The sequence below is a fragment of the Abramis brama genome (assembly GCF_963993115.1).
Source record: "Abramis brama genome assembly, chromosome: 9".
Lineage (NCBI taxonomy): Eukaryota > Metazoa > Chordata > Actinopteri > Cypriniformes > Leuciscidae > Abramis > Abramis brama.
Window position 1 is genome coordinate 22,271,942 of NC_139971.1, and position 24,721 is coordinate 22,296,662.

A 24,721-nucleotide genomic window follows, 5' to 3' on the forward strand; every position below is an offset into this window, starting at 1 on the left:
TGACTGGTCCCCTATCTCGAGAAAGAAGACTTTCCCGCAGCGTAAGCTACTTACGCAATACAAGAGAACCTCTCGTAAGAGAACTGAGCAAACTGAAACTAAAATGGCTGCTCCCTTGCTTAGTCTGGTAATTTTCAAAATTAGAGTCCCAAGTGTGAAACCTAAAACACTTAATCCAATGAACATAACACTCCCTGCCTGACATCTATAAAGATGTCATCTATACCAACTGTTTAAAGGAGTTTTCTTATTTTCTAAGCAGGAGAATGACTTCAGATATAGGCCTCAAGAAAGTTTTGCTGGACCCTTCTTTAGTCACTTTAAGTTCAACCTTTCGAACCTTTCCATCTTGACCAGGGAAAACACTTGTGACGAGTGCCATAGGCCATTTATTTCGGGCCACTTGATTGTCCTTTAGTAGTACTATGTCACCCTCCTGGATGTTTGGGTATGGCTCCTGCCATTTGTGACGAACCTGCAGTGTTTGCAGATATTCCTGTTTCCAGCGACACCAAAATTGGTTGGCTAGACTCTGTACTTGCTGCCACTGACGTTTGTAGATGTCCTTTTCAGAGAAGTCTCCTGCTGGAGGTGAAGAACCTGCTTTTTGTGTTAAGAGCATTGCAGGGGTAAGAATCAAGGGTGAGTCTGCATCCATAGAAACAGGTACAAGAGGTCTACTGTTAATAATTGCTGTCACTTCCGCCATAAGTGTACAAAGCACTTCATCGGAGAGGTTAGAGTGTCCTTCCCGCATCAGCATTGAGTCAAGAATTCTATGAGCCAGACCGATCATTCGCTCCCATGCACCTCCCATATGGGAGGAGTGTGGTGGGTTGAAAACCCATGTGCATCCCTCGTTATTGATGTATCTTTGCAACTTTGTTTCTTTAACCAGATGTCATTTTCCTTGAAAGTCAAACTTACTGTATTAAATTTAACTAATGTAATTTTTCCAAAGTAAATGTAACTCATGTATTACACGGACCAATGTGTTTTTCTAGTAGGTCTAACAGAATGAGTAAAATATGACAATATTTTGCTGATCTTAGAATTGCTTGCATGCATGTCTTTCATATTTTTGCATACATTACCATACCTTCAAAAATATGCCATTATAGTAAGCACAGCAAAAAAGCAAACAAATCAAGTAACCTTTGTTTATTCATTTCATGAATTTTATCAGTCCGCACAATGGCTAAAAACAATTGTACACGACACTATTAAACAGTAGTGCTAGCTCTGTCACAATAACGAGTTCCAAGATCCAAGTGCAAGTAGCAACAGACAGTTTATTTGGATAGAGAAAATACTCAGGTCAGACAAGATGCAGGAGACTGATGAAACTCGACAGACGATACCACAAAGTGGATTCTCAGGGCGCACTACAGGAGACTCTCAATGTGGAAACACAGACAAGGATGCTGGTCGATGTAAACCCCGTCACTAGGTCATAAACAAGCACACACACACACACATAGACCCAACACCTACAAAACACCAACAGAAATGAACAAAATGAACACAAGGATTTATGAACCGTGGCAAGCAGAGCTCTGTTAGCCATGTTATTGCAAAATAAAAACTGGTCTGCAGAATAAACACTGATCAATCTACTCTGTCAGATAATCACTTAGTTCACATTTACAAAAAAAAAAAATGTAATGCAAAACTGAACACACAAAAATGTAAAAACAAAACAAAACACATCATGTAAAAAAAAAAACGATCTACTCAAACATTTTGAGCTTTAGTTTTTGGACTCTGTCTGACAGCCTTTGACCATCCAGATTTAGAAAAAGTTTTTGAAAGTCTTCAAAAGTATGCTGCAGGTTGGATGGGTACTTCAAATCCAGAGCATAAATTATGGCCATAAGCAAAGTGATAGCACATAGCACAGTCTGAATTTCTCCGAGTACCCTCAATTACAATTGACACTCTTGGTAGTTGTTGTGCATCCTCTGGATGGACCACACAGATCCCAAGGACCATCTCCTCTTTTTCTTTCTCTGCCTGCTCACAGTCCTTGAAGATGGAGAGCACAAGAAACACAAACATTGTGTGTGTTATGCTTAAAGCAACAAAACATCCCACTAAACTTGCATTACAAACAGAAACACTGAGGGCTGGGGCAGAATTAGTTTTTTTTTTTTTCAGGGGCAAGATTTAAAGCAACACTAAGGAACTTTTTTTTTTTTACCTTAAAATAATGTTTCCAAAATCGTATCAGTGGTTCATCAAGTACAGGGTGAAAGGCACTTCTGTATTCGCTTTGCAGCCCTATATCTGGTATAACCACACTAGGGCTTGGTATTGACACAAATTTCACAATTCGATTCGATTTCGATTCACAAGCTTGCAATTCAATTCGATTTCGATTCGATTCAATATTGATTATTTTGGATATCAGGTACAATACATGGCAAATTGTCTCAAGAAAAACAAATCTCTTAACTTAACTAATGCTGTAAACTATGGGAGTCAGTTGTAGCCGTATCCGATTCATATCCGATTTATTACCTAGTATCCAGTAACTGGATAGAGGAAATGTTTTCAAAAACTAATCAAAAAGTTGTATTTATCTGTGGTGATTTAAATATTGACCTGCTTAATCCAAATAAGCACAAAATGATTGATGAATTTATTAATACAATGTACAGCATGAGTTTATACCCCAAAATTACCAGACCGAGTAGAATCACATCCCATTGTGCTACTTTAATCGATAACATATTCACTAATGACATTGACAATAATACAGTGAGTGGACTATTAATTAACGACATCAGTGACCACCTACCAGTTTTTATATGGAGCTCATAATATGACAAAACGATTTGAATTTGAATTGTGTAAATCTGAATTATTTGCAAGTGTAATCTAACAAAATTGAATTTTAGGTGGTAGTTTAAATAGTTCTGAATTTGATTTTTTTTTAACGAATATTGAACATTTGAAATTTAACAAATTGAAATGTTTTTATGGCTGAATTTTATAGACATGTATTTTCAAACAGCTAGTTTTTTTGTTCTGAATTCGTATACTGCAAATATTCAGTTAAAAAAAAATACAGATTCAAGTTTTCAAGATGAAGAAATTCGGAACTTCAAATTCAGTTTTCTAAAATTCAAGTTCAAAAATTCAAGTTCAAAAATTCAGATCTTACAGAAAGTAGGTCACAGGTCATCCACAGGGAAGAGTAAAGGATCTCAGATAAGTCGAACAGAGCATTTTGGCTGCACTGCAGTAGTTTTCTGCCGCAAACGCGGTGGTGGTTCAAGATAATCCGTGTATCTTTCGTTCAGTCGTTTTTTATTTAATATTAAGAGTAGAAAAATGAGAAAACAGCTTGAGTATTAGATTTCTAATATTCTAGAAATAATAGTCTGCTGCAGCAGTTGCACGGAGCTTACAAAACTTAACGCGTGTATTGCAACTATAGGCTACATTTAATTTTCTCATCAAACAACTAGACTAACGAATGGCTCGGTACAACAGAAGAGCCTAGAAAGGGCTTTTTCTCTGTGTAGACCAGCAGTAGGTCTGAATTTGCTATAACCTATAGCCTATTTTCCGGACTATTTTCTACTCTTAATATTAAATAAAAAATGACTGAACGAAAGATACACGGATTATCTTGAACCACCACCGCGTTTGCGGCAGAAAACTACTGCAGTGCAGCCAAAATGCTCTGTTCGACTTATCTGAGATCCTTTACTCTTCCCTGTGGATGACCTGTGACCTACTTTCTGTAAGATCTGAATTTTTGAACTTGAATTTTTGAACTTGAATTTTTGAACTTGAATTTTTGAACTTGAATTTTTGAACTTGAATTTTTGAAAACTGAATTTGAAGTTCCGAATTTCTTCATCTTGAAAACTTGAATCTGTATTTTTTTTAACTGAATATTTGCAGTATACGAATTCAGAACAAAAAAACTAGCTGTTTGAAAATACGTCTATAAAATTCAGCCATAAAAACATTTCAATTTGTTAAATTTCAAATGTTCAATATTCGTTTAAAAAAAATCAAATTCAGAACTATTTAAACTACCACCTAAAATTCAATTTTGTTAGATTACACTTGCAAATAATTCAGATTTACACAATTCAAATTCAAATCGTTTTGTCATATTATGAGCCCCATACTTTTACTGTTTATAATAGCAATAACCAGAGAAAACAGCCAGAAGAAAAACTAAAATACAGACGAGTAAGGACAGCGGAAACTATAACTGCATTTAAGAACAATCTACTGGCACTAAATTGGGAAAAGGTATATAATGAAAGTAATATTGATAGTGCATATGAAACTTTAAGTATATTCACTTCATTATATGATAAAAATTGTCCGATAAAACAGTACTACAGAAAACAAAAATACAAAGATCAACCATGGCTCACGAAGGGATTACAAAATGCCTGTAAAAAGAAAAATACACTATATAGAGAATTCATAAAACGAAGGACTAAATAGGCAGAAAATAAATACAAAAAATATAAGAATAAGTTAACCAATATTATAAGGGTATGTAGGAAAGATTACTATAGTAAAATATTAGATATAACAAAAACAATTTTAACGGAACATGGAACATATTGAACAGCATTATTAAAAATGGTTTGAAACAAAAGAGCTACCCTCAATATTTTATTGATAACGATATGAAAAAAGATAATATGGATGATGTGGTAAACAGTTTTAATAATTTTTTTGTAAATGTTGGACCAAGCTTAGCAGAAAAAATTCCTGATTCACTGTCATCCGGGGAATGGGAGGATAATCTCATAGTGAGAAATCCGTGCTCAATGTTTCTTACAGCAGTTGAAGAAAAAGAAATAATACATATTGTAAATAACTGTAAAGGTAAAACATCTACCGATTTAAATGAAATTGATATGAAAGTTGTAAAAAAGGTCATTGATGGGATTTCAAAACCACTTACATACATCTGTAACTTAATATTCCAAACCGGTAAATTTCCTAATAAAATGAAAATAGCAAAAGTTGTGCCGTTGTATAAAACTGGGGATAGACACCACTTCACAAATTACAGGCCTGTTTCTTTACTTTCACAATTTTCAAAAATACTAGAAAAACTATTCAATAACCGAATAGAAAATTTCATAAACAAATACAAATTACTTTCTGACAGTCAATATGGATTTAGAGCAAACAGTTCAACATCACTGGCACTAACTGAATCAGTTCAGGTGATCACAGAAGCAATAGACCAAAGACTGCATTCAGTTGGAATATTCATAGATCTTAAAAAAGCTTTTGACACAATCAATCATGAAATATTAATCAATAAACTGGAACGGTATGGGATCAGGGGGTTAGTATTGCACTGGGTGAGAAGTTATTTAAGCAACAGAAAACAATTTGTGAAGTTGGGTGAATATTCATCATCACGCTTGGACATTGTTTGTGGCGTCCCCCAGGGGTCAGTATTAGGTCCAAAACTGTTTTTACTTTATATCAATGATATATGCAACATTTCAAAAACATTAAAAATAGTATTATTTGCAGATGACACAAGTATTTTCTGTTCTGGGGGAGATTTTCATGAACTACTGGGGAGGATTACTTCTGAAATGTGCAAAATGAAAATGTGGTTTGATAGAAACAAATTATCAGTAAACTTAAGTAAAACCAAATTCATATTATTCAGTAATTGTAATAAGAATACACAGATACAAATAGATGGGGTGGGCATTGAAAGAGTAAATTAAAATAAGTTTCTTGGGGTAATAATTGATGATAAAATAAACTGGAAGTCACATATAAAATATGTTCACAGCAAATTGTCAAGGAGTATTTCTGTTCTTAGTAAAGCAAGACACATTCTGGACCATAAATCACTCCACATTCTCTACTGTTCATTGATTTTACCATATTTACATTATTGTGCAGAGGTTTGGGGCAATACTTATAAATGTTCAATACAATCACTATTCATATTGCAGAAAAGAGCCATAAGAATAATACATAATACTGGTTACAGAGAGCACACAAATTTACTTTTCTTAAAATCAAAAACATTAAAATTCATTGACCTGGTTCATTTTCAAACAGCACAAATCATGTACAAAGCAATACACAATAAACTTCCTGGAAATATTCAAAAATAGTTTAACAGAGAGGGGGGTTATAACCTGAGAGGGGAGTTTAATTTAAAACATCAGCGGGCACGTACAACAATAAAAGGTTTTTGGGTTTCTGTTTGTGGAGTGAGGTTGTGGAACAGTTTGGGTGTGGAGCTTAAGCGATGTCCAAGCATGACCCAGTTTAAGAAGCAGTACAAACACATGGTTTTCACAAGGTATAGGGAGGAGGAAGGGATTTAGCAATCGGGTGTTTTTTTTTTTTTGTAAATAATTTATGTATGTTTTCTTAATTTATTAATTTTTTATTTTTTGTAGATAGGTATTATGTAAATATGTTTATTAGGGAAAACTGATTGTTTATGGAATAGTGGAGAAGGGGTAGGTTTTAATAAGCTTATGCTTCATCCTACTCCTTTTCGGACATGTTGGTTTCATATTATTATCATTAATTGTTTGGTTTGGTTGTCTTTTTATTTTCAGTTTACTTTCTTTTGTTACTTGTTTTATGTTTATGTTCGAAATAAAGCATTCATTCATTCATTCATTCATTACCACATATGAGTGAGTCATGAGTCATTAGCCTACTATAATATTGAAGGTAAAAATTAACTGATTTGTATACAAACTCTTAAATTACACTTTTATTTGTTTTTATAATAATAAAGTTATATGAAATATAAGCATTTAAATGGTGGCTGTCATAAAAACCTGCCAGATTTATTCAAACATGCATTAAAAATTGAAGATTATTAAAAATTATAATGAATATGTAATATGGTGCATATATTTAGCAAAATGCTCCTCTCTAGAGTTAATTTTTCTAGCTGACTGATGAGTTCATGGTCACTGGATATGTTTTTTCTGAGGTAAATGTGACGTTACATGACATTGTTTACAAGCTGATTTACTGACATCTTTCCACAGTTGAAACACTGAGTGAGTCCATGTCACATGAAACGGTTGTACTCTACCTTTTAAAACACTTTCACCAAAGATCCACCAAAGGAGGGAGAGCATTTTCACATTTAGCTCCATTTAGTTCCAAAACTCTGGAATAGTCTTCCTGATACTGTTCGTTGCTCAGACTCGCTCTCCCAGTTTAAAACTAGATTAAAGACGCATCTCTTCAGCCAGGCATTCATATAATACTTTTAATCTTACAGTTAAATCCGACCTCTAGTTCATAAACGCTAGAGGAGAACTGGCCCCCGACTGAGCCTGGGTTCTCCCAAGGTTTTTTTTTTCTCCATTAGGTCACCTGATGGAGTTTTTCGGTTCCTTCAATCAACAATACTATTGATCAGCATTACCAAACGTGGACGTTTTCCACTAGAAACAAGCATTGATGTATTATTTTAATTTAATACTGTGAAGCTGCTTTGATACAATCTGTATTGTGAAAAGCGCTATATAAATAAACTTGACTTGACACTTTCAGATGCTCATTCATGTTTATTTTGCGCGGTAACTGGTATTAAGGAGGAAGAGAAGATCATGCGCTACTGCTTCTCTTGAGCTGAGCCGCGCCAGAGCAATCTCACGCCACAGCACCAAAATGGTATTTATGTTTTTGAATTTCGTAAGAAAATGGACGTAATTTGAAATCTGAGATTTTAAGAAAAATATTTTTTTTTTAAAAAGAGGGTCGCTCTTAAAAAAAGTTTGAAAACCACTGATGTACATCCTACCACCCACTGCCCAAACAAAAACAAAAGGAATTGTGGAATCCAGGTATAAAAATGGAATTTTGGAATGAAAGGAGTTTGAAAGTATGATTCAGTTAAATCTAATATTTGATCAAATATTTAATATTAGAAACAAATACACAAAAGTTATGAAATAGCTGTTCATGTGTATAAATTGGATATACATATTTACATGTGTTTAAGCATAGCTTAAATATAACATACCTCATCCAACACAGCCAAAATGTTGTTTATCTTTCTTTGAACAACTCCTTTGGCACTGCGGAAGACTTTGATGAGCATGTCAGAATGCTGGTCGAGATGCGCAAAGAATGTTGACTGAAGTGGGACTGTAGTAATCCTGATGAATTCGGCATTTATCTGTAAAGACATAAAAAAACATACAGTTCAAGACAGAGAGACAGGAAGAATAATAATACACCCTATTTACCTCTGTATGGTACTTACTTCATTAACCTGGAACAAGGCTGGCCATCTACTTTGGAAATCTGCCATGGTTGGCTCTTGGACCACCTCTTCCCTTCTGTAAGAGAATGTGCGCTCCAGTTTTTGCCTTATCACTGCCTCTGTATTTATCTTTGTCAGGTCACTCAGCATTGAAACCCTGTCCTCTTCAAGACTTTCCTTGGTAATTCCCTTTGGGTGGCAGGGAATATAATTGACCTCTGCCCTCCTAGGTTTTTTAATATTTGCAGCAGGCTTGCCTTTGCCACGTTTTTTTGTTTTCTGGGAGTTGACAAGAACCTCTGGACATCCAAGTTGAACAAGCTTAGTGTGATAGTTTGCCATTTTCATTTTAAGAGAGTTTTTCCATCCCCAATGGCCCGAGGAGGAACCTTGCTCTGTCAAACAGGGGTGGGTTAAGATTAACGCTATAGCTGCTTTTTCCAGGTGGGAATTACCGGGGTAAGCTGAGTACTTCATTATTTCTTCTGCCATGTAGTCCAGGATGACAGATTTGAGCTTGTAGCCAGTGTGGCGAACAGTAGGTTTATTACGGAAAGAGGTTTAAAGAAGAGTCGACTACGCCACCCTGGTCACTAAACCAGAGAAGTATCCTAATGAGGACACACAGGTTCGGTGTTTCCCTTACACAAAGAATTGGAGACGTGGGTATAAGAAAATACAAAAATATTCTTTATTGGACAAATGTAAAATATTAAAATATGCGGCAATTGGGATCAATCACCACACACCCACACACCCACACACAATTATTAAGTAATGCAAATATTATTCACAAAAGGAATACCGGGCGAACCTGTTGTGGTCTTATTCTCTGACCTGGTTCGGACTGTGGGTCTCTACATTAAGCTACTGAATGATACACACGAAGACAGGACTGTGGCGACTCGTGCTCTTTTAATGGCCGGAGACTTTTTACACAACCATAACACAGGGAAGGCTAATCTGAGGCTGCGCACATGATGTGCTGCAGTCATAAACAGTCGAGCACCGAGAGCTCGATCAGATGTATCACATCCCCCTTTTTCGAGAACGTGATGTGTAACATGCACTTAATCACACCAACTTCATTAACATGAAACTACTGTGTCCAATACTAAATTATATATATATATATATATATATCCTTGAAGACTAGCACTTACCTAGTATTAACAAATCACTTTACAATCTTTATGAGAACGCATCAGATAAACAAGTTTCTTAGGTTTAACTTTAACTCTAACCACAATAATACAATAGATTGCCAACACATGTCTGTATTCCTTTTTTTTTTTTTTTTTTTTCAGACTAAGCAATCAGTCACAGACCACGAACTAGTCTCTGAACCTGACAGGACGTCTCACTACTCTGCCTCTTCTGGTGATATACTCTGGTGAACTGTTCACACCCAAAGGAGACAAGACCTGTGGTGGTGGATCTTGGGGTAGCAGGGCAGTAGACTCATGTGTCTCAGAGTGGGTTACATCTGTATCTTCATCAGAGTCAGTGTCTCTAAACAGACTTGGATGCATCTTCCTCAAATGTCTCCTATTCCTCCTTAAAGTCTTTCCTGCTGGAGTTAGCACGTTATACGAGCGTGGCTCCAGTCTCTGGCCTGTCACTACGGCTGGTTCCCAACCACGTCGTGTCTGCATGTGTACGGTGGTACCCGGATCTAAGGCAGGCAACGGCCTGGCATCACGGTCATGATATAGGCGCTGGCGTGTCTGCAGATCCTGAATCCGTCTTTGTATGTCCGGTGGAGTGGATGGCTTTAGCGAAGCGCTGGAACATGGAAGTGTGCTGCGCAGAGCCCTTCCCATCAACAGCTGTGCAGGTGTCATGTTCAGCCCTGTCACTGGTGTGTTCCTTAGTGACAACAGTACCAGATGTGGGTCTGTGCCGGTATGCATTGCTTTCTTCAGAGCATGTTTTACTGTCTTTATAGTCCGTTCCGCGAGTCCGTTGGACTGTGGATAACCGGGGCTTGAGTGTGTGAGCTTGAAATCCCAAGAGGCTGCGAATGACTTCATCTCGTAGCTGGCAAAAGGAACGTGATCACTCACCAGCTCTCTGGGAATTCCATGCCTAGCAAAAACAGACTTCATTTTCTGGATTACTGTGAGAGCTGTTGAATCAGATAAATTCAGCACTTCTGGATATTTGGTCAAATAGTCCACTAATAACAAGTAAGACTGACCGTTCATTTGGAAGATGTCGGCTCCAACTTTCATCCACGGGAGCTCAGGGACTTCATGGTTGATGAGAGGCTCCTTCTGCTGTTGTGGCTGAAATTGTTGGCACTGCCTACATTTCTCCACTGTCATCTCTATGTCACGCGACATGCCTGGCCAATAGAGGACTTTCCTTGCTTTTGCTTTTGTGCGCTGGACACCCTGGTGAGCCAGATGAAGTTTCTCCAAGATTTCTCTCCTGAAGCCTTGTGGTATGACAATTTTGTCTCCTACCATGATGATGTCGTTCTGGATGCTGATGTTGTGTCGCATTGGCCAGTAGCTGTGAAGACGTTTATCCAGGCCGCGCCTCCTCGCAGGCCAGCCGTTCAGATGTTTCTCACACACAGCTTGCAATACCCTGTCTGCAGAGGTGGCTGTTTTCAACTGGTTGAGCGTCTCCTCGCTCAATGAGTCTGTGGCCTCCATGGCGTACACAACTTTCTCATCACAGGGATTTTCGTCCGTGTTGTCACCGTCTCTGCTCATCGTAGCTCGTGACAGAGTGTCTGCAATATACATGTTCTTGCCTGGAGTGTAAGTTATGTTCAGATCATATTTTTGCAGTTGCAGCAACATACCCTGTAGTCGTGCTGGTGCTTTGTTCAGCGGTTTTCTTACTATGGCCTCCAGAGGCTTGTGATCTGACTGCACGGTCACTGCTCTGCCAAAGACGTACTGGTGGAATCTCTTGGCTGCAAAGACTATGGCCAGCAGCTCCTTCTCTATTTGTGCATACCTCTTTTCGGTATCCGTGAGCGATCGTGAGGCATAGCAGAGAGGTTGTCCTTCCTGTAGCAGACATGCTCCAAGTCCGTCCTTTGATGAGTCTGCCTGTAGTGTAAGTGGTTTCCTGTGGTCATAATACCTCAACACCGGTGCCTGTGTCAGAGCAGCTTTCAGGGCCTCTAAAGCTGCAGTGTGGTGTGGACACCACTGCCACAATGTGTCCTTCTTAAGCAGCTGTCTGAGCGGTGCTGTCAGTGAGGCCTCATTTGGGACATACTGCGCCAAGAACTTGGTCATGCCCAACAGGCGTTGGAGGCTTTGTTTATCCTCAGGGGGCGGCATGTCAATGATTGCCTTGATCTTGGCATCATCAGCCCTCTGTCCTGCTGAGGTGATTATGTGTCCCATATATTTCACAGTGTCAACCTTGTACTGAATTTTGTCTTTGTTAAACTTCACATTTGCTGCCATTGCTCTCTCCATCACTTCATGAAGGATTTTGTCATGTTCATGTTCTGAGGCTGCAGCTATTATGTCATCAGCGACAATATGCACACCTGGAATGTCACCAAAGGTCTCACAGTTCTTCTGCTGGAACACCTCGCTGGCTGACTTAATCCCGAAGGGAAGCCTGAGGAAACGGTATCTGCCCCACGGTGTATTAAAGGTGCACAGTTTTGAAGATGGCTCGTCCAGCTTAATTTGCCAGTATCCATCCTTTTCGTCCAGGATGGTGAAGATGGTTTTACCTGCAAGTTTGCTGCGCACATCTTCAGGTGTAGGGATGGAGAAATGCTGGCGTCTGACAGCTTCATTCAGGTTACAAGGATCCAAACACACCCTTAGTGAACCATTCTTTTTCTTTGTGGCAACGAGACTGTTCACCCATTCAGTCGGCTCTTTGACAGGCTTTATCACCTCCCTCTTCTCCAGATCATGCAGCGTGTGTTTCAGTGTATCCATGATCGAAAGAGGTATGTTTCTACACCCATGAATCACAGGAGGAACAGATGAGTCAACATGTATGTGATGTACTCCAGGAAACTCACCCAGTCCTGTGAAGACCACTGCATATCTTTTAATCAGCTCCTCTTTGGTGGATGGAGGCTGTGGGGGCTTTGTTGTGAGTTCTTCAACCCTCTTCACCAGCTCCAACCTTGCACACGCTTCACCTCCCAGAATCGCTTTCTCTGCCTGTGTTGTTACATGGAACTTTACAGTGGCACTGTGTCTGGAGGTTTTACACTGCAGGGAAGCAACACCACATGAGGGCAGGCGGGCTCCACCAAAAGCGATTAACACAGTCTTTGTGGGTTGTAGTTGAATGGGGCCTGGCAGTTGTTTGAAAATGGACATGGGCAGCACACTGGCATCTGCGCCTGTATCAAGTTTGAATTTTATTGCTACGCCTCTAATGCTGGCTGTTTCGACCCATTTGCTGTCATTTGTGTGGCTTGCTGTCTTTTGATCATTACTATTTATCATGCCGATATACAAGGAGTCCACTTCACTCTCTATGTTGTTTACTGCCTTACTCTTAAAGTTGTCACGTTTCATACCCACTGTGCGACATACTTTGGAGAAGTGATTATTTTTTCCACACTTGTGACACACCACTCCATAAGCTGGGCACTGACGAGGCTCATGCTGTCTCCCACATTTCAGGCAGCTTATTGTTGTTTGTTTTTTTGTATTGTTGAACCTGCTGCTTGTTCGCTTGTGCCCCCTCGATTTTTCCACAGCGTCGACTTGAGTATCACACGTGATAGGGGTCATCTGCATTGCCTGTATTTGTGTCTTGGCGAGTTCTGTTGATCTGCATATGTCAATGGCTCTTTGAAGGGTTAAACCGTTTTCACGGAGCAGTCTTTCTTTCAGACGAGGATCATTAATGCTGAACACTAATTTATCCCTCAGCATATCATCTTCACTTCGGCCAAACTCACAGTCTTTACTTTTCTGACGCAGTTCTGTAATAAATCTGTCCACTGCAGTTCCTGATGACATTGCATGGGACCAGAACAGATGTCTTTCAAACACAACATTCTTCTGTGGGCTACAGTACTCTTTGAATGCCGTGAGAACATCTTCCATCGATTCATCGTCGTCATCAGATGGAACAATATGGAGCGTGTTATACACTTCTAATGCTTCTTCACCTATAGTATGAAGCAGGATGGCTACTTTAACCTCCTCCTCTTTCTCAGACGCACCTGAAGCAGTCATGTACAGGCGAAAGCGCTGTTCCCATCTGCGCCAGTTCTCAGCGATATTGCCGGTGAGTATCAGCTGTGACGGCGGCTTAAACTGCTCCATCCTTGCGCTGTTAGCTGTTCGGTGTTAGCAGAATGCTAATCCTTTTCCGCACACAGCCCTTTGTTTACTCCGTAACTCCGTCTTCTGACACCATGTTGTGGTCTTATTCTCTGACCTGGTTCGGACTGTGGGTCTCTACATTAAGCTACTGAATGATACACACGAAGACAGGACTGTGGCGACTCGTGCTCTTTTAATGGCCGGAGACTTTTTACACAACCATAACACAGGGAAGGCTAATCTGAGGCTGCGCACATGATGTGCTGCAGTCATAAACAGTCGAGCACCGAGAGCTCGATCAGATGTATCACAGAACCCATAAGAAATCAAAAACAAACAAAAATATAGCTGCGAGCAGCGATTACGGGCCCAAGCCGGTGGCACCGCAACCCCGATGCCTTTAGTTACCTAAAGGCACCGGGGTGGCGGTGCCGCCGGCTTGGGCCCTCCATCGCTGCTCGCAGCTATATTTATATATATATATATATATATATATATATATATATATATATATATATATATATATATATATATATATACAGTATATATATAACAAAAGATATATACATTATATATATATCAGACAAGTAATATTCTCTGTCTTGTCACTTCACAAAAAAATGGTACAAATTGTACTACTGACTATTTAAACAAAGCAGTGTAATTTTGATAAGTTAGGTTGACTATTTTATAATTATATTTTATTAGGGCTATAATGAACAGGCTGCGATGTCAAGATTGCAATGCTGGTGTGTGTGTGTGTGTGTGTGTGTGTCGTGGGCGTGATTGAACAGTGGAGACATAAAAATATACTTTATGGTGCTAACTTTAAAATTGAAATAAAATGCTCACGGCTGCACGGGAATTCATTCCTACTTCCATAGGAATTCATTGAAAAAGCTCGCTCTGCTCCCAACCATAATCAATGTCAGTGCGGACGAACATATTTTACTTTCGTTTTTAAGTTAGCGATTCAAAAGCCCCCAGCAGTGTCACACGTCGATTAACCGGTGGGAAATTTTTTATCACAGTCACATCCCTAATATATTTATATATAAATACAATAGGCCTACCTGAAAGAGAATTTTACTTGCCCGACCAGAGTATATCCTGATTAGAACGTCAATAACAAAAAAATAACTTGGGAATCACTAAAACGAGAGATTATTCTAATTTCATTGCATTCATTTTAAGTTGCAATCAGCAGTTAATAATAAATGTATTACTGATCAATGGTAACAAGGTTGCACTGCTGAGGCTCATGCAGCTTCTCCAGGAGAATTGTAAACAAATGAGCGCAGCACACAAAAAAGCAACCCAGTTAACAACATACTGACTATAAAAATTACAAATATGGAGTTTTTATATATTTTATAACATATGATAGAGTTAAGCAACCTCACTTGACGAGTAGGCAACTATTTCCTGAATACAATCACGATTGAAACTGTGACATTGATTTCATACAACAGGTTAATAAACAGTTACAATTAAGTCACTTACATTTTAGATGCAATATTGACTGTTTTTGTTCTGTTTCAGCAGCAAAAATAGTTAAAGATCACAGCAGAACCATCGCGCATCTCACAGCAACTTGTTTTCTCATTACTGAATGATTCAGCATTTTGAACGAATCGGTTGACTCAAAGATTCAATGACCAATCCATAAACATCTGTCTCAATCATGAATGACTCAGTCATTCGAACGAATCGTTTGAACGAATTAATTAATGACTCGCTCATTAAGACGATCGCCTGGCGACACCTAATGGCGGTTTAGTGTTATGTTTAAAAGTATCATTCTTTCCAACGTGTGTGCACCATTATCAATGTCTGTGCGGACGTCTTTACTTTCACTTTTATATTAGCGATTTAAAAGCACCCGCTCGTGTCACACATCGATTAACCAATGGGAAAATATCCTCACAGTCATATACCTAATAAATTTATATTTAAATACAATAGGCCTACCTAGTAAAACGTTTTATATACTATTTTGATATCCTTTTGGACACAAGAGGGCAGTATAGCCCTATGTTTGCTTTTTTTGTTGAACCAAATAGCACTAAATAGCCTGTTCATAACTTTTTCATACTTCTTGAATTGCAAAAACAGAATAAAATGGGTTTAGTTCTAATATTTGTATAATTTTATATAAAAATAAATGGTGCATAATTACATTTTTAGAAGTTATGAGATGTTTCCTGCTTCCTTTTTGACATTAATTTAATCCCTCGCCATAGCAAAACCGTTTGAGATATTCAATATCCGTTCACAATTTAGCATCTTTAATGTATTTTCATCATGTTGAAAAAGTTTGGTAGGAATAAAATAAATATTTTAAGAGGAGTGGCTAAAAATTCAGAGGCTGATTTTGCAAAAAAATCCACATTCAGACCAAAATATCTGACTTCCTCATGGCCGGAGCTAATGAATGTAAATTAGAAAGTTGTCCGGCTTGATGAGAACAATATACAAACTATTTTTTTTTTACTGTAGTTAAAACTAACCCCCCCACTTTTGTCAAAAGCATGTTGAAAGTGACACACTTCCTGCTGCCAGTTGGTGGCGCTATAACTTTGACTCACAATAGTTACATCCATCTGATCGGCCTCTTACCACGAACACACTGGTGAAGTTTCATCAAGATCAGTTAATGTATGCAGAAGTTATACCACTTTGTGTTTCTCTTTTCTCGCCATAAATTCGTTTCCTCGCCGCGGCCAAACCGTTCGAGATATCAAAAATCCGTCCGCAATTTAGCATCCTCAATGTCTTGACTTCATGCACACCGAGTTTGGTGGGGATTGGATGAATTCTCTAGGAGGAGTACTTCGCATTCCACAGCGAGCGTTTTCCAAACAACCCATAATAGCCGACTTCCTGTTGGGCTGGCGTAAAACTTGACCTGGGGAAAGTTGTTCGGCACGATGAGATCTATATGTGTACCGAGTTTCATATTAATTCATGCAAGCGTGTTTGATATATGGACCAAGTTTTAGAACCCTGTTCAAGGGGGCGCTGTTGAGCCCCCCAGCCACGCCCGGGTACCAGCTTCTGCCCGTCCCTGATGGCAGGGGGTTCTGACTTGTGTGCAAAGTTTCAAGAGTTTTTGAGCACGTTAAGGACCCCAAAAGCCCCTGAAACCTTGATTAACAATATAAAAGCAATAGTCAAATCCCCCCTCCCCTCACACACACAGAGACACAGAGAGAGGGAGAGAAAATTCTTTAGAAAATCCACATTCAAACCAAAATATCTCTCTTCCTGTTGGTCGGAGATAGTTAATGTCAATTAGAAAGTTGTCCGTCTTGATGAGAACAATACACATACCAAGTTTTGTTGCTGTTGATAAAACTAACCCCCCCACTTATGACTAAAGGTGGCGCTACTGAGCCCCTCACCACGCCCGTTTCTGAAACTTTGCACATGTCTACGGGCTAATAAATGTGATGTGTCTGTCGAGTTTCATCCAATTTCAAGTATGTTAAGAGTCTCAAAAGCATCAAAAAAGAATATTAAAGTTTGATGCGTTGCCACGGCAACAGTATCTAAGATATCTATAATCCTTTCACAGGTCTACATCTGCCGTGTGTTTACATTATACACATAAAGTTTGAAGCAAATCGGGTAAAAATAAGAGGGTGATTTCAAAGCATTTTGAAAGTGACACACTTCCTGCTGCCAGTTGGTGGCGCTATAATTTTGACTCACAATAGTCACATCCATGTGATCGGCCTTTTACCACGAACACACTGCTGAAGTTTCATCAAGATCAGTTAATGTATGCAGGAGTTATAACACACTTCCTGTTTTCATTATTCGCCATAAATTCGTTTCCTCGCCACGGCCAAACCGTTCGAGATATCAAAAATCCGTCCGCAATTTAGCATCCTCAATGTCTTGACTTCATGCTGACCGAGTTTGCAGGCGATTGGATCAATTCCCTAGGAGGAGTACATTAAATTCCACAGCATGCGTTTCCAAACAACCCATAATAGCCGACTTCCTGTTGGGCTGGCGTAAAACTTAGAGCACGAAAGTTGTTCGGCCCGATGAGATCTATATGTGTTCTGAGTTTCATATTATTACATGCAAGTGTGTTTGATTTATGGACAAGTGTTCGGATCCCGTTCCAGGGGGCGCTGTCGAGCCCCCCTGCCACGCCCGGGTACCAGCTTCAGCCCGGCCCTGATGGCCGCGGGTTCTGACCCGTGTGCAAAGTTTCAAGAGTTTTCGAGCATGTTAAGGGCCCCAAAAGTGCCCGGAACCTTGACAAAATAATAATAATAATAATAATAATAATAATAATAATAATAATAAATATAGCTGCGAGCAGCGATTACGGGCCCAAGCCGGTGGCACCGCAACCCCGGTGCCTTTAGTTACCTAAAGGCACCGGGGTGGCGGTACCGCCGGCTTTGGCCCTCCATCGCTGCTCGCAGCTATATATATATATATATATATATATATATATATATATATATATATATATATATATATATATATATATATATATATATATATATATATATATATATATATATATATATATATATATATTATTGTTCAAAAGTTTGGGGTCAGTAAGATTTTTAATGTTTTTAGGAGAAGTCTCTTCTGCTCACCAAGGCTGCATTTATTGATTAAAAATACAAACAAAAACAGTAATATTGTGAAATATTATTCCAATTTAAAACAGCTGTTTTCAATTTTTAAATATTTTACATAGTAATTCATTTCTGTGATCAAAGTTGAGTTTTCAGCATCATTACTCCACTCTTCAGTGTCACATGATCCTTCAGAAATCATACTAATATGATGATTGATGCTCAATAAATATTCATTATTATTTTCAATGTTGAAAACAGTTGTGTACAGATTTTTTTTTTTTTCAAAATGCTTTGATGAATGTAAAGTTCAAAAGAACAGCATATATTTCAAATATATATATTTTTAACATTATAAATGTCTTTACTGTAACTGTTGATCAGTTTAACTCATCCTTCATAAATAAAAGTACTGATTTATTTTATTTATTTCCCCAAAAAATAAAATTTTAATTATTACTAACCCAAAACTTTTGAGCGGTAGTGTTTAACGTTACAAAAGCTTTAGATTTCAGATAAATGCTGTTCTTTTGAACTTTCTATTCATCAAAGACTGTACACAACTGTTTTCGACATTTAAAATAATAATGAATGTTTCTTGAGTATCAATCATCATATTAGAATAATTTCTGAAGGATCATGTGACAGTGACGACTGGAGTAATGATGCTGAAAACTCAGCTTTGATCACAGGAATAAATAACAGTTTAAAATATATTAAAATAGAAAGCAGCTGTTTTAAATTGGAATAATATTTTACAATATTACTGTTTTTGTTTGTATTTTTAATCAAATAAATGCAGCCTTGGTGAGCAGAAGAAACTTCTCTGTTATGTGCGCGCCACAGACTGCACGCACGTCCGCTTAGAGTTCCGCCTTTTGCCTTCCGTCAATATTACGTTATTAGAAAAATATTTTTTTAGAGAATCGATTTTTTGACATTTGTGAATCGATTCAGAATCGTCCACGTCCGCATCGCGATGCATCTAAGAATAAATTTTTTCTCCCACCCCTAGATTTCATACAACAGGTTAATAAACAGTTACAATTAAGTCACTTACATTTTAGATGCAATGTTGACTGTTTTTGTTCTGTTTCAGCAGCGAAAATAGTTAAACAAAGATCACGGCAGAACCATCACGCATCACGTGTTTTCTCATAACTGAACGATTCAGCATTTTTAACGAATCGGTTGACTCAAAGATTGAATGATCAATCCATAAACATCTGTCTTAATCATGATCGACTCATTCGAACGAATCGTTTGAACGAATGAATCAATGACTCGCTTATTAAGATGGATGCCTGGCGACACCTAATGGCGGTTTAGTGTTGTTTAAAAGCATCATTCTTTCCCACATGTGTGTGATTTGTGTGTGCAACATTATCATTATTTTTCTTGCACTATTATATTAGCGATTTAAAAGCACCCACTCGTGTCACACGTCGATTAACCGGTGGGAAAATATCCTCAGACACATACCTAATACATGTATATTTAAATACAATATTGGCCTACCTGGTAAAAAGTTTTATATACTATTTTGATGTCCTTTTGGACACAAGAGGGCAGTATAGCCCTATGTTTGCTTTTTTGTTGAACCAAATAGCACTAAATAGCCTGTTTTAACTTTTTCATTCTTCTTGAATTGCAAAAACAGAATAAAATGGGTTTAGTTGTGATATTTGTATACTTTTATATAGAAATAAATGGTATATAATTACATTTTTAGAAGATTTTTAGTGTTTCCTTTTTGGACATTATTTAATCCCTCGCCATAGCAAAACCGTTTGAGATATTTATTATCCATTCACAATTTAGCATATTTAATGTAGTTTCATCATGTTGAAAAAGTTTGGTACGAATAAAATAAATAGTTTAAGAGGAGTGGCTAAAAATTCAGAGGCTGATTTTGCAAAAAAATCCACATTCAGACCAAAATATCTGACTTCCTGATGGCCAGAGCTATTGAATGTAAATTAGAAAGTTGTCCGGCTTGATGAGAACAATATACAAACTATTTTTTCTTTACTGTAGTTAAAACTAACCCCCCCACTTTTGTCAAAAGCATGTTGAAAGTGACACACTTCCTGCTGCCAGTTGGTGGCGCTATAACTTTGACTCACAATAGCTACATCCATCTGATCGGCCTCTTACCACGAACACACTGCTGAAGTTTCATCAAGATCAGTTAATGTATGCAGAAGTTATTCCACTTCCGTGTTTCTCTTTTCTCGCCATAAATTCGATTCCTCGCCACAGCCAAACCGTTCGAGATATCAAAAATCCGTCCGCAATTTAGCATCCTCAATGTCTTGACTACATCCACACCGAGTTTGAAGGGGGCACGGTGAATTTTCTAGGAGGAGTATTTCACATTCCACAGCAAGCGTTTTCCAAACAACCCATAATAGCCGACTTCCTGTTGGGCTGGCGTAAAACTTGACCGGGGTAAAGTTGTTCGGCCCGATGAGATCTATATGTGTACCGAGTTTCATATTAATTCATGCGAGCGTGTTTGATATATGGATCAAGTTTTAGAACCCCGTTCAAGGGGGCGCTGTTGAGCCCCCCAGCCACGCCCGGGTCCCAGCTTCAGCCCGGCCCTGATGGCCGTGGGTTCTGACCTGTGTGCAAAGTTTCAAGAGTTTTTGAGCACGTTAAGGACCCCAAAAGCCCCTGAAACCTTGATTAACAATATAAAAGCAATAGTCAAATCCCCCCCTCCCCTCACACACACACAGACACAGAGAGTGAGAGAAAATTCTTCAGAAAATCCACATTCAAACCAAAATATCTCTCTTCCTGTTGGTCAGAGATGGTTCATGTAAATTAGAAAGTTGTCCGTCTTGATGAGAACAATACACATACCAAGTTTTGTTGCTGTTGATAAAACTAACACCCCCACTTATGACTAAAGGTGGCGCTACTGAGCCCCTCACCACGCCCGTTTCTGAAACTTTGCACATGTCTACTGGATAATAAATGTGATGTGTCTGTCGAGTTTCATGCAATTTCAAGTATGTTAAGAGTCTCAAAAGCATAAAAAAAGAATATTAAAGTTTGATGCGTTGCCACGGCAACAGTATCTAAGATATCAATAATCCTTTCACAGGTTTACATCTGCCGTGTGTCTACATTGTACACATAAAGTTTGAAGCAAATCTGGTAAAAATAAGACAGTGATTTCAAAGCATTTTAATAGTGATGTACTTCCTGCTGCCTGTTGGTGGCGCTATAACTTTGACTCACAATAGTCACATCTGTGCGATCGGCCTCTTACAACGAACACACTGCTGAAGTTTCATCAAGATCAGTTAATGTATGCAGAAGTTATAACACACTTCCTGTTTCATTTTTTCGCCATAAATTCGTTTCCTCGCCACGGCCAAACCGTTCGAGATATCAAAAATCCGTCCGCAATTTAGCATCCTCAATGTCTTGACTTCATGCACACCGAGTTTGGAGGCGAATCGATGAATTCCCTAGGAGGAGTACATTAAATTCCACAGCATGCGTTTCCAAACAACCCTAAATAGCCGACTTCCTGTTGGGCTGGCGTAAAACTTAGAGCACGAAAGTTGTTCGGCCCGATGAGTTCTATATGTGTACCGAGTTTCATATTATTACATGCAAGCGTGTCTGATTTATGGACAAGTGTTCGGATCCCGTTCCAGGGGGCGCTGTCGAGCCCCCCTGCCACGCCCGGGTACCAGCTTCAGTCCGGCCCTGATGGCCGCGGGTTCTGACCTGTGTGCAAAATTTCAAGAGTTTTCGAGCATGTTAAGGGCCCCAAAAGTGGCCGAAAGGTTGACAAAATAATAATAATAATAATAATAATAATAATAATAATAATAATCCTACCGAAAACAATAGGGCCTTCGCCCTTTCAGGGCTTGGGCCCTAATAATAATAATCCTACCGAAAACAATAGGGCCTTCGCCCTTTCAGGGCTTGGGCCCTAATAAATGAAGTTAAATTATCCCAATAATAAAGCAAACTAACTCAAAAATATATTAAATGCTGGGCGTGCTCACATGAGAGCCACTACTGGCCAGCAGATTATTGAAATAAAACAATAAACAAAAGTAAAAGATATTGGGAACAAAACAGCAGCAATGAAAGTCCCAATCCGAGCAGCAGTCTTCACGTACTTTTATAACAGCAGATTCATTCACCTGCAAAAGCCCGGATGTGAACTAAAATATACACTGCACTGGCTCATCATTATAATACAGTGATCACACATACCAACATGCGGCGATCGCGTCATTCGTCCGGCAGCAACAGAGTGAGAACCAAATAATACCAAGGCGAGCTGAAATACACAGATAACCCCATGACTAAAGATTACTCAAAATAAATACGACCACAAGAGCCACAAAAACACTTACCAGAAAGCCAAACAGCAATAAACCAGCGATGATTATTGTAGTAGTATGACGTGCGTTTGTATGCGGCAAACGGCGCGCGTTCACCAACCACTGTAAACACTCGGCTTGAACACGCGCTTCTCCACAAGCCGCACAGCACCTGACAAGAGTTACGTTGTTAACCGTTTAGCGTCCGGTAGATTCGAGCAATAATAACCAGCTGCCGTCACACTCACCTCCAGCCAGAATGAAAACACAACGACTGCAAACACTCAGCACCACATGTGCTTATCCACAAACCGCACGGCAACTCCAGCCAGGATGAACGCAGAGAAATGACGCGCCAGCGAAACAGTCACACATCAACGCAATGTCCGGTGGTCAAAACAGCCACCTTGATATACCCGTATGAATGAGACGCTGATTACCTGCAGGCCTCTAGGGCGGAGTCAACACATGCAAACGAGGTGCTACCCAACAGCAGCACTTCACTAACTGTTACACCAGGAACTAGACAGGTTCCATTTGCTATAAACTCTCTGTTGCCCTTCTCCAGTTCAACTTCTGCATCATATGAAAATGTAGGTATCAGAAAGGGATCTGGCCAAGAGGTTCTATGAAATGAAGATGGGATTTGTGAGGAAGATGAGGAAAACTGTGTGAATGTGTCATTGCTGTTAAGTGTGGCCAGTGCTGCATAATCTGAGCACTGGGTTGAAATGGGGGAGACTGTCTGTGTGTCTTCAATTTCTTGGACTATTCACCTTATTCCGCCCCGCCCACTTTTAATACTTCGCGCTTCCGCATTTTGTCATCCGACTTCTGCTAAACTGACACGGCACATCCGGTAGCTAGTTCAGTAGTTAGAAGATTGTTTATAGTTAGCCAAAACTTTAGCAAAATGACAAATAACGTTAATACCGTAAATGTTTTAAATTAGGAGCACGGAGAAAACTTTGTACGACGATCAGTTGGTCTCACATTGTCTCATTCATCGTCATTGTTAACGTGGCCAGAGGTAACCTATGGGGAGGAATATTTAACTACTTCGTCCTGTCAGAAGGAGTTGATGGAGCAGCGATGAAAAATTATTTGTAAATAAGAAGGAATGAGAATATTTAAGGTTAAGGATAGGAGATAAGGTAATTGGTTAAATATGAATGATTAAATAAGTTGTATAAAATCAGTTGTAAGAAGTGTTTGATGTTTTCAGGAAGCTAGAGACACCTTCTACTGACCTTCATGTAGATACATTTCACCATTTAATTTTCATAAGTAATAAACCAAGATGGTATTCATTTGCAAACTTGACCGTGATGTATTCTTTCTAACTAGAAGACTTAATTCCTTTAAGTTTTAAGGGGAATCTACAGAGCTCACATTATATGGTTTTATAATAAATGACTGACAGGTAAAATCTGGTCACATTGTAAAGGTTTATAAAAATAACTTCATAACAGGTAACGTCTGGTCACACTGTAAAGGTTTATAAAAACAACTATTCATAACAGGTAAAATCTGGGCACATTGTAAAGGTTTATAAAAATAACTATTCATAACAGGTAACATCTGGGCACATTGTAAAGGTTTATAAAAATAACTATTCATAACAGGTAACATCTGGGCACATTGTAAAGGTTTCTAAAAATAACTATTCATAACAGGTAACATCTGGGCACATTGTAAAGGTTTATAAAAATAACTATTCATAACAGGTAACATCTGGGCACATTGTAAAGGTTTATACAAATAACTATCAACAACAGGTAAAATCTGTTCTACAAGATTCACAAGGACAAGTTTCACCTTCCTTTCATAGAGATCGGTAATGGTGAAGCCTCTGTCTGCCATTACTTCATCGCTTGGACGAAGTTATTAAGAGCACGATATTGAAGAAAAATGCGATATGCGATAACTCATTAAACAATGCGATATTCGATATGCGTTACGATAATGCTTAAAGTATATTGCAACGAATACGACTTTGGGTTAATTTGAATTAGCTCAAGAATATAGGGAATTTTGGAAATATTAATAATTATGACTCATGGTCATAATTCATAAGTCGCATGTACATTTATTTTATCAATTATCGAGATTACCTTGTTCTGTAACTGGTCTGATCATCATTTATTCGTCCATCGAATAAATGTAAGATTATTACAGTTAAGAAGGGGTATTTACAAACTCCAAGAA

The 24,721-nt window shown here is 38.6% G+C and overlaps 1 protein-coding gene across 2 annotated transcripts; it reads right to left on the minus strand.

Moving 5' to 3' along the window:
- Positions 1-1,274: 1,274 nt before the first annotated feature.
- LOC311089927 (uncharacterized protein) lies at positions 1,275-22,839 on the minus strand. 2 transcript variants are annotated; one of them, XM_084124960.1, is made up of 6 exons: positions 22,762-22,839; positions 22,547-22,685; positions 22,404-22,470; positions 8,264-8,339; positions 8,021-8,176; positions 1,275-2,025 (listed from the first exon to the last, which is right to left on the minus strand). In XM_084124960.1, the coding sequence occupies exons 4-6, from the start codon at positions 8,309-8,311 to the stop codon at positions 1,816-1,818; spliced, it is 414 nt and encodes a 137-aa protein (XP_083981086.1). In that variant the 5' UTR covers positions 8,312-8,339; positions 22,404-22,470; positions 22,547-22,685; positions 22,762-22,839; the 3' UTR covers positions 1,275-1,815. The 2 variants fall into 2 exon arrangements, 1 of the variants encoding a protein (XP_083981086.1); XR_014607797.1 differs by lacking the exons at positions 1,275-2,025; positions 8,021-8,176; positions 8,264-8,339; positions 22,547-22,685; positions 22,762-22,839 and adding an exon at positions 22,199-22,330 and having other exon boundaries at positions 22,404-22,531.
- Between the last annotated feature and the right edge of the window lie 1,882 nt (positions 22,840-24,721).

Coding starts and splice junctions, on each gene's coding strand:
- LOC311089927 (XM_084124960.1), bottom strand. CDS start 8,311: ATGGCAGATTTCCAAAGTAGATGGCCAGCCTTGTTCCAGGTTAATGAA. Junction 8,177..8,263: donor CCTTGTTCCAGGTTAATGAA/GTAAGTACCATA, acceptor ATGTCTTTACAG/ATAAATGCCGAATTCATCAG. Junction 2,026..8,020: donor TTTTGGCTGTGTTGGATGAG/GTATGTTATATT, acceptor TCCATCTTCAAG/GACTGTGAGCAGGCAGAGAA.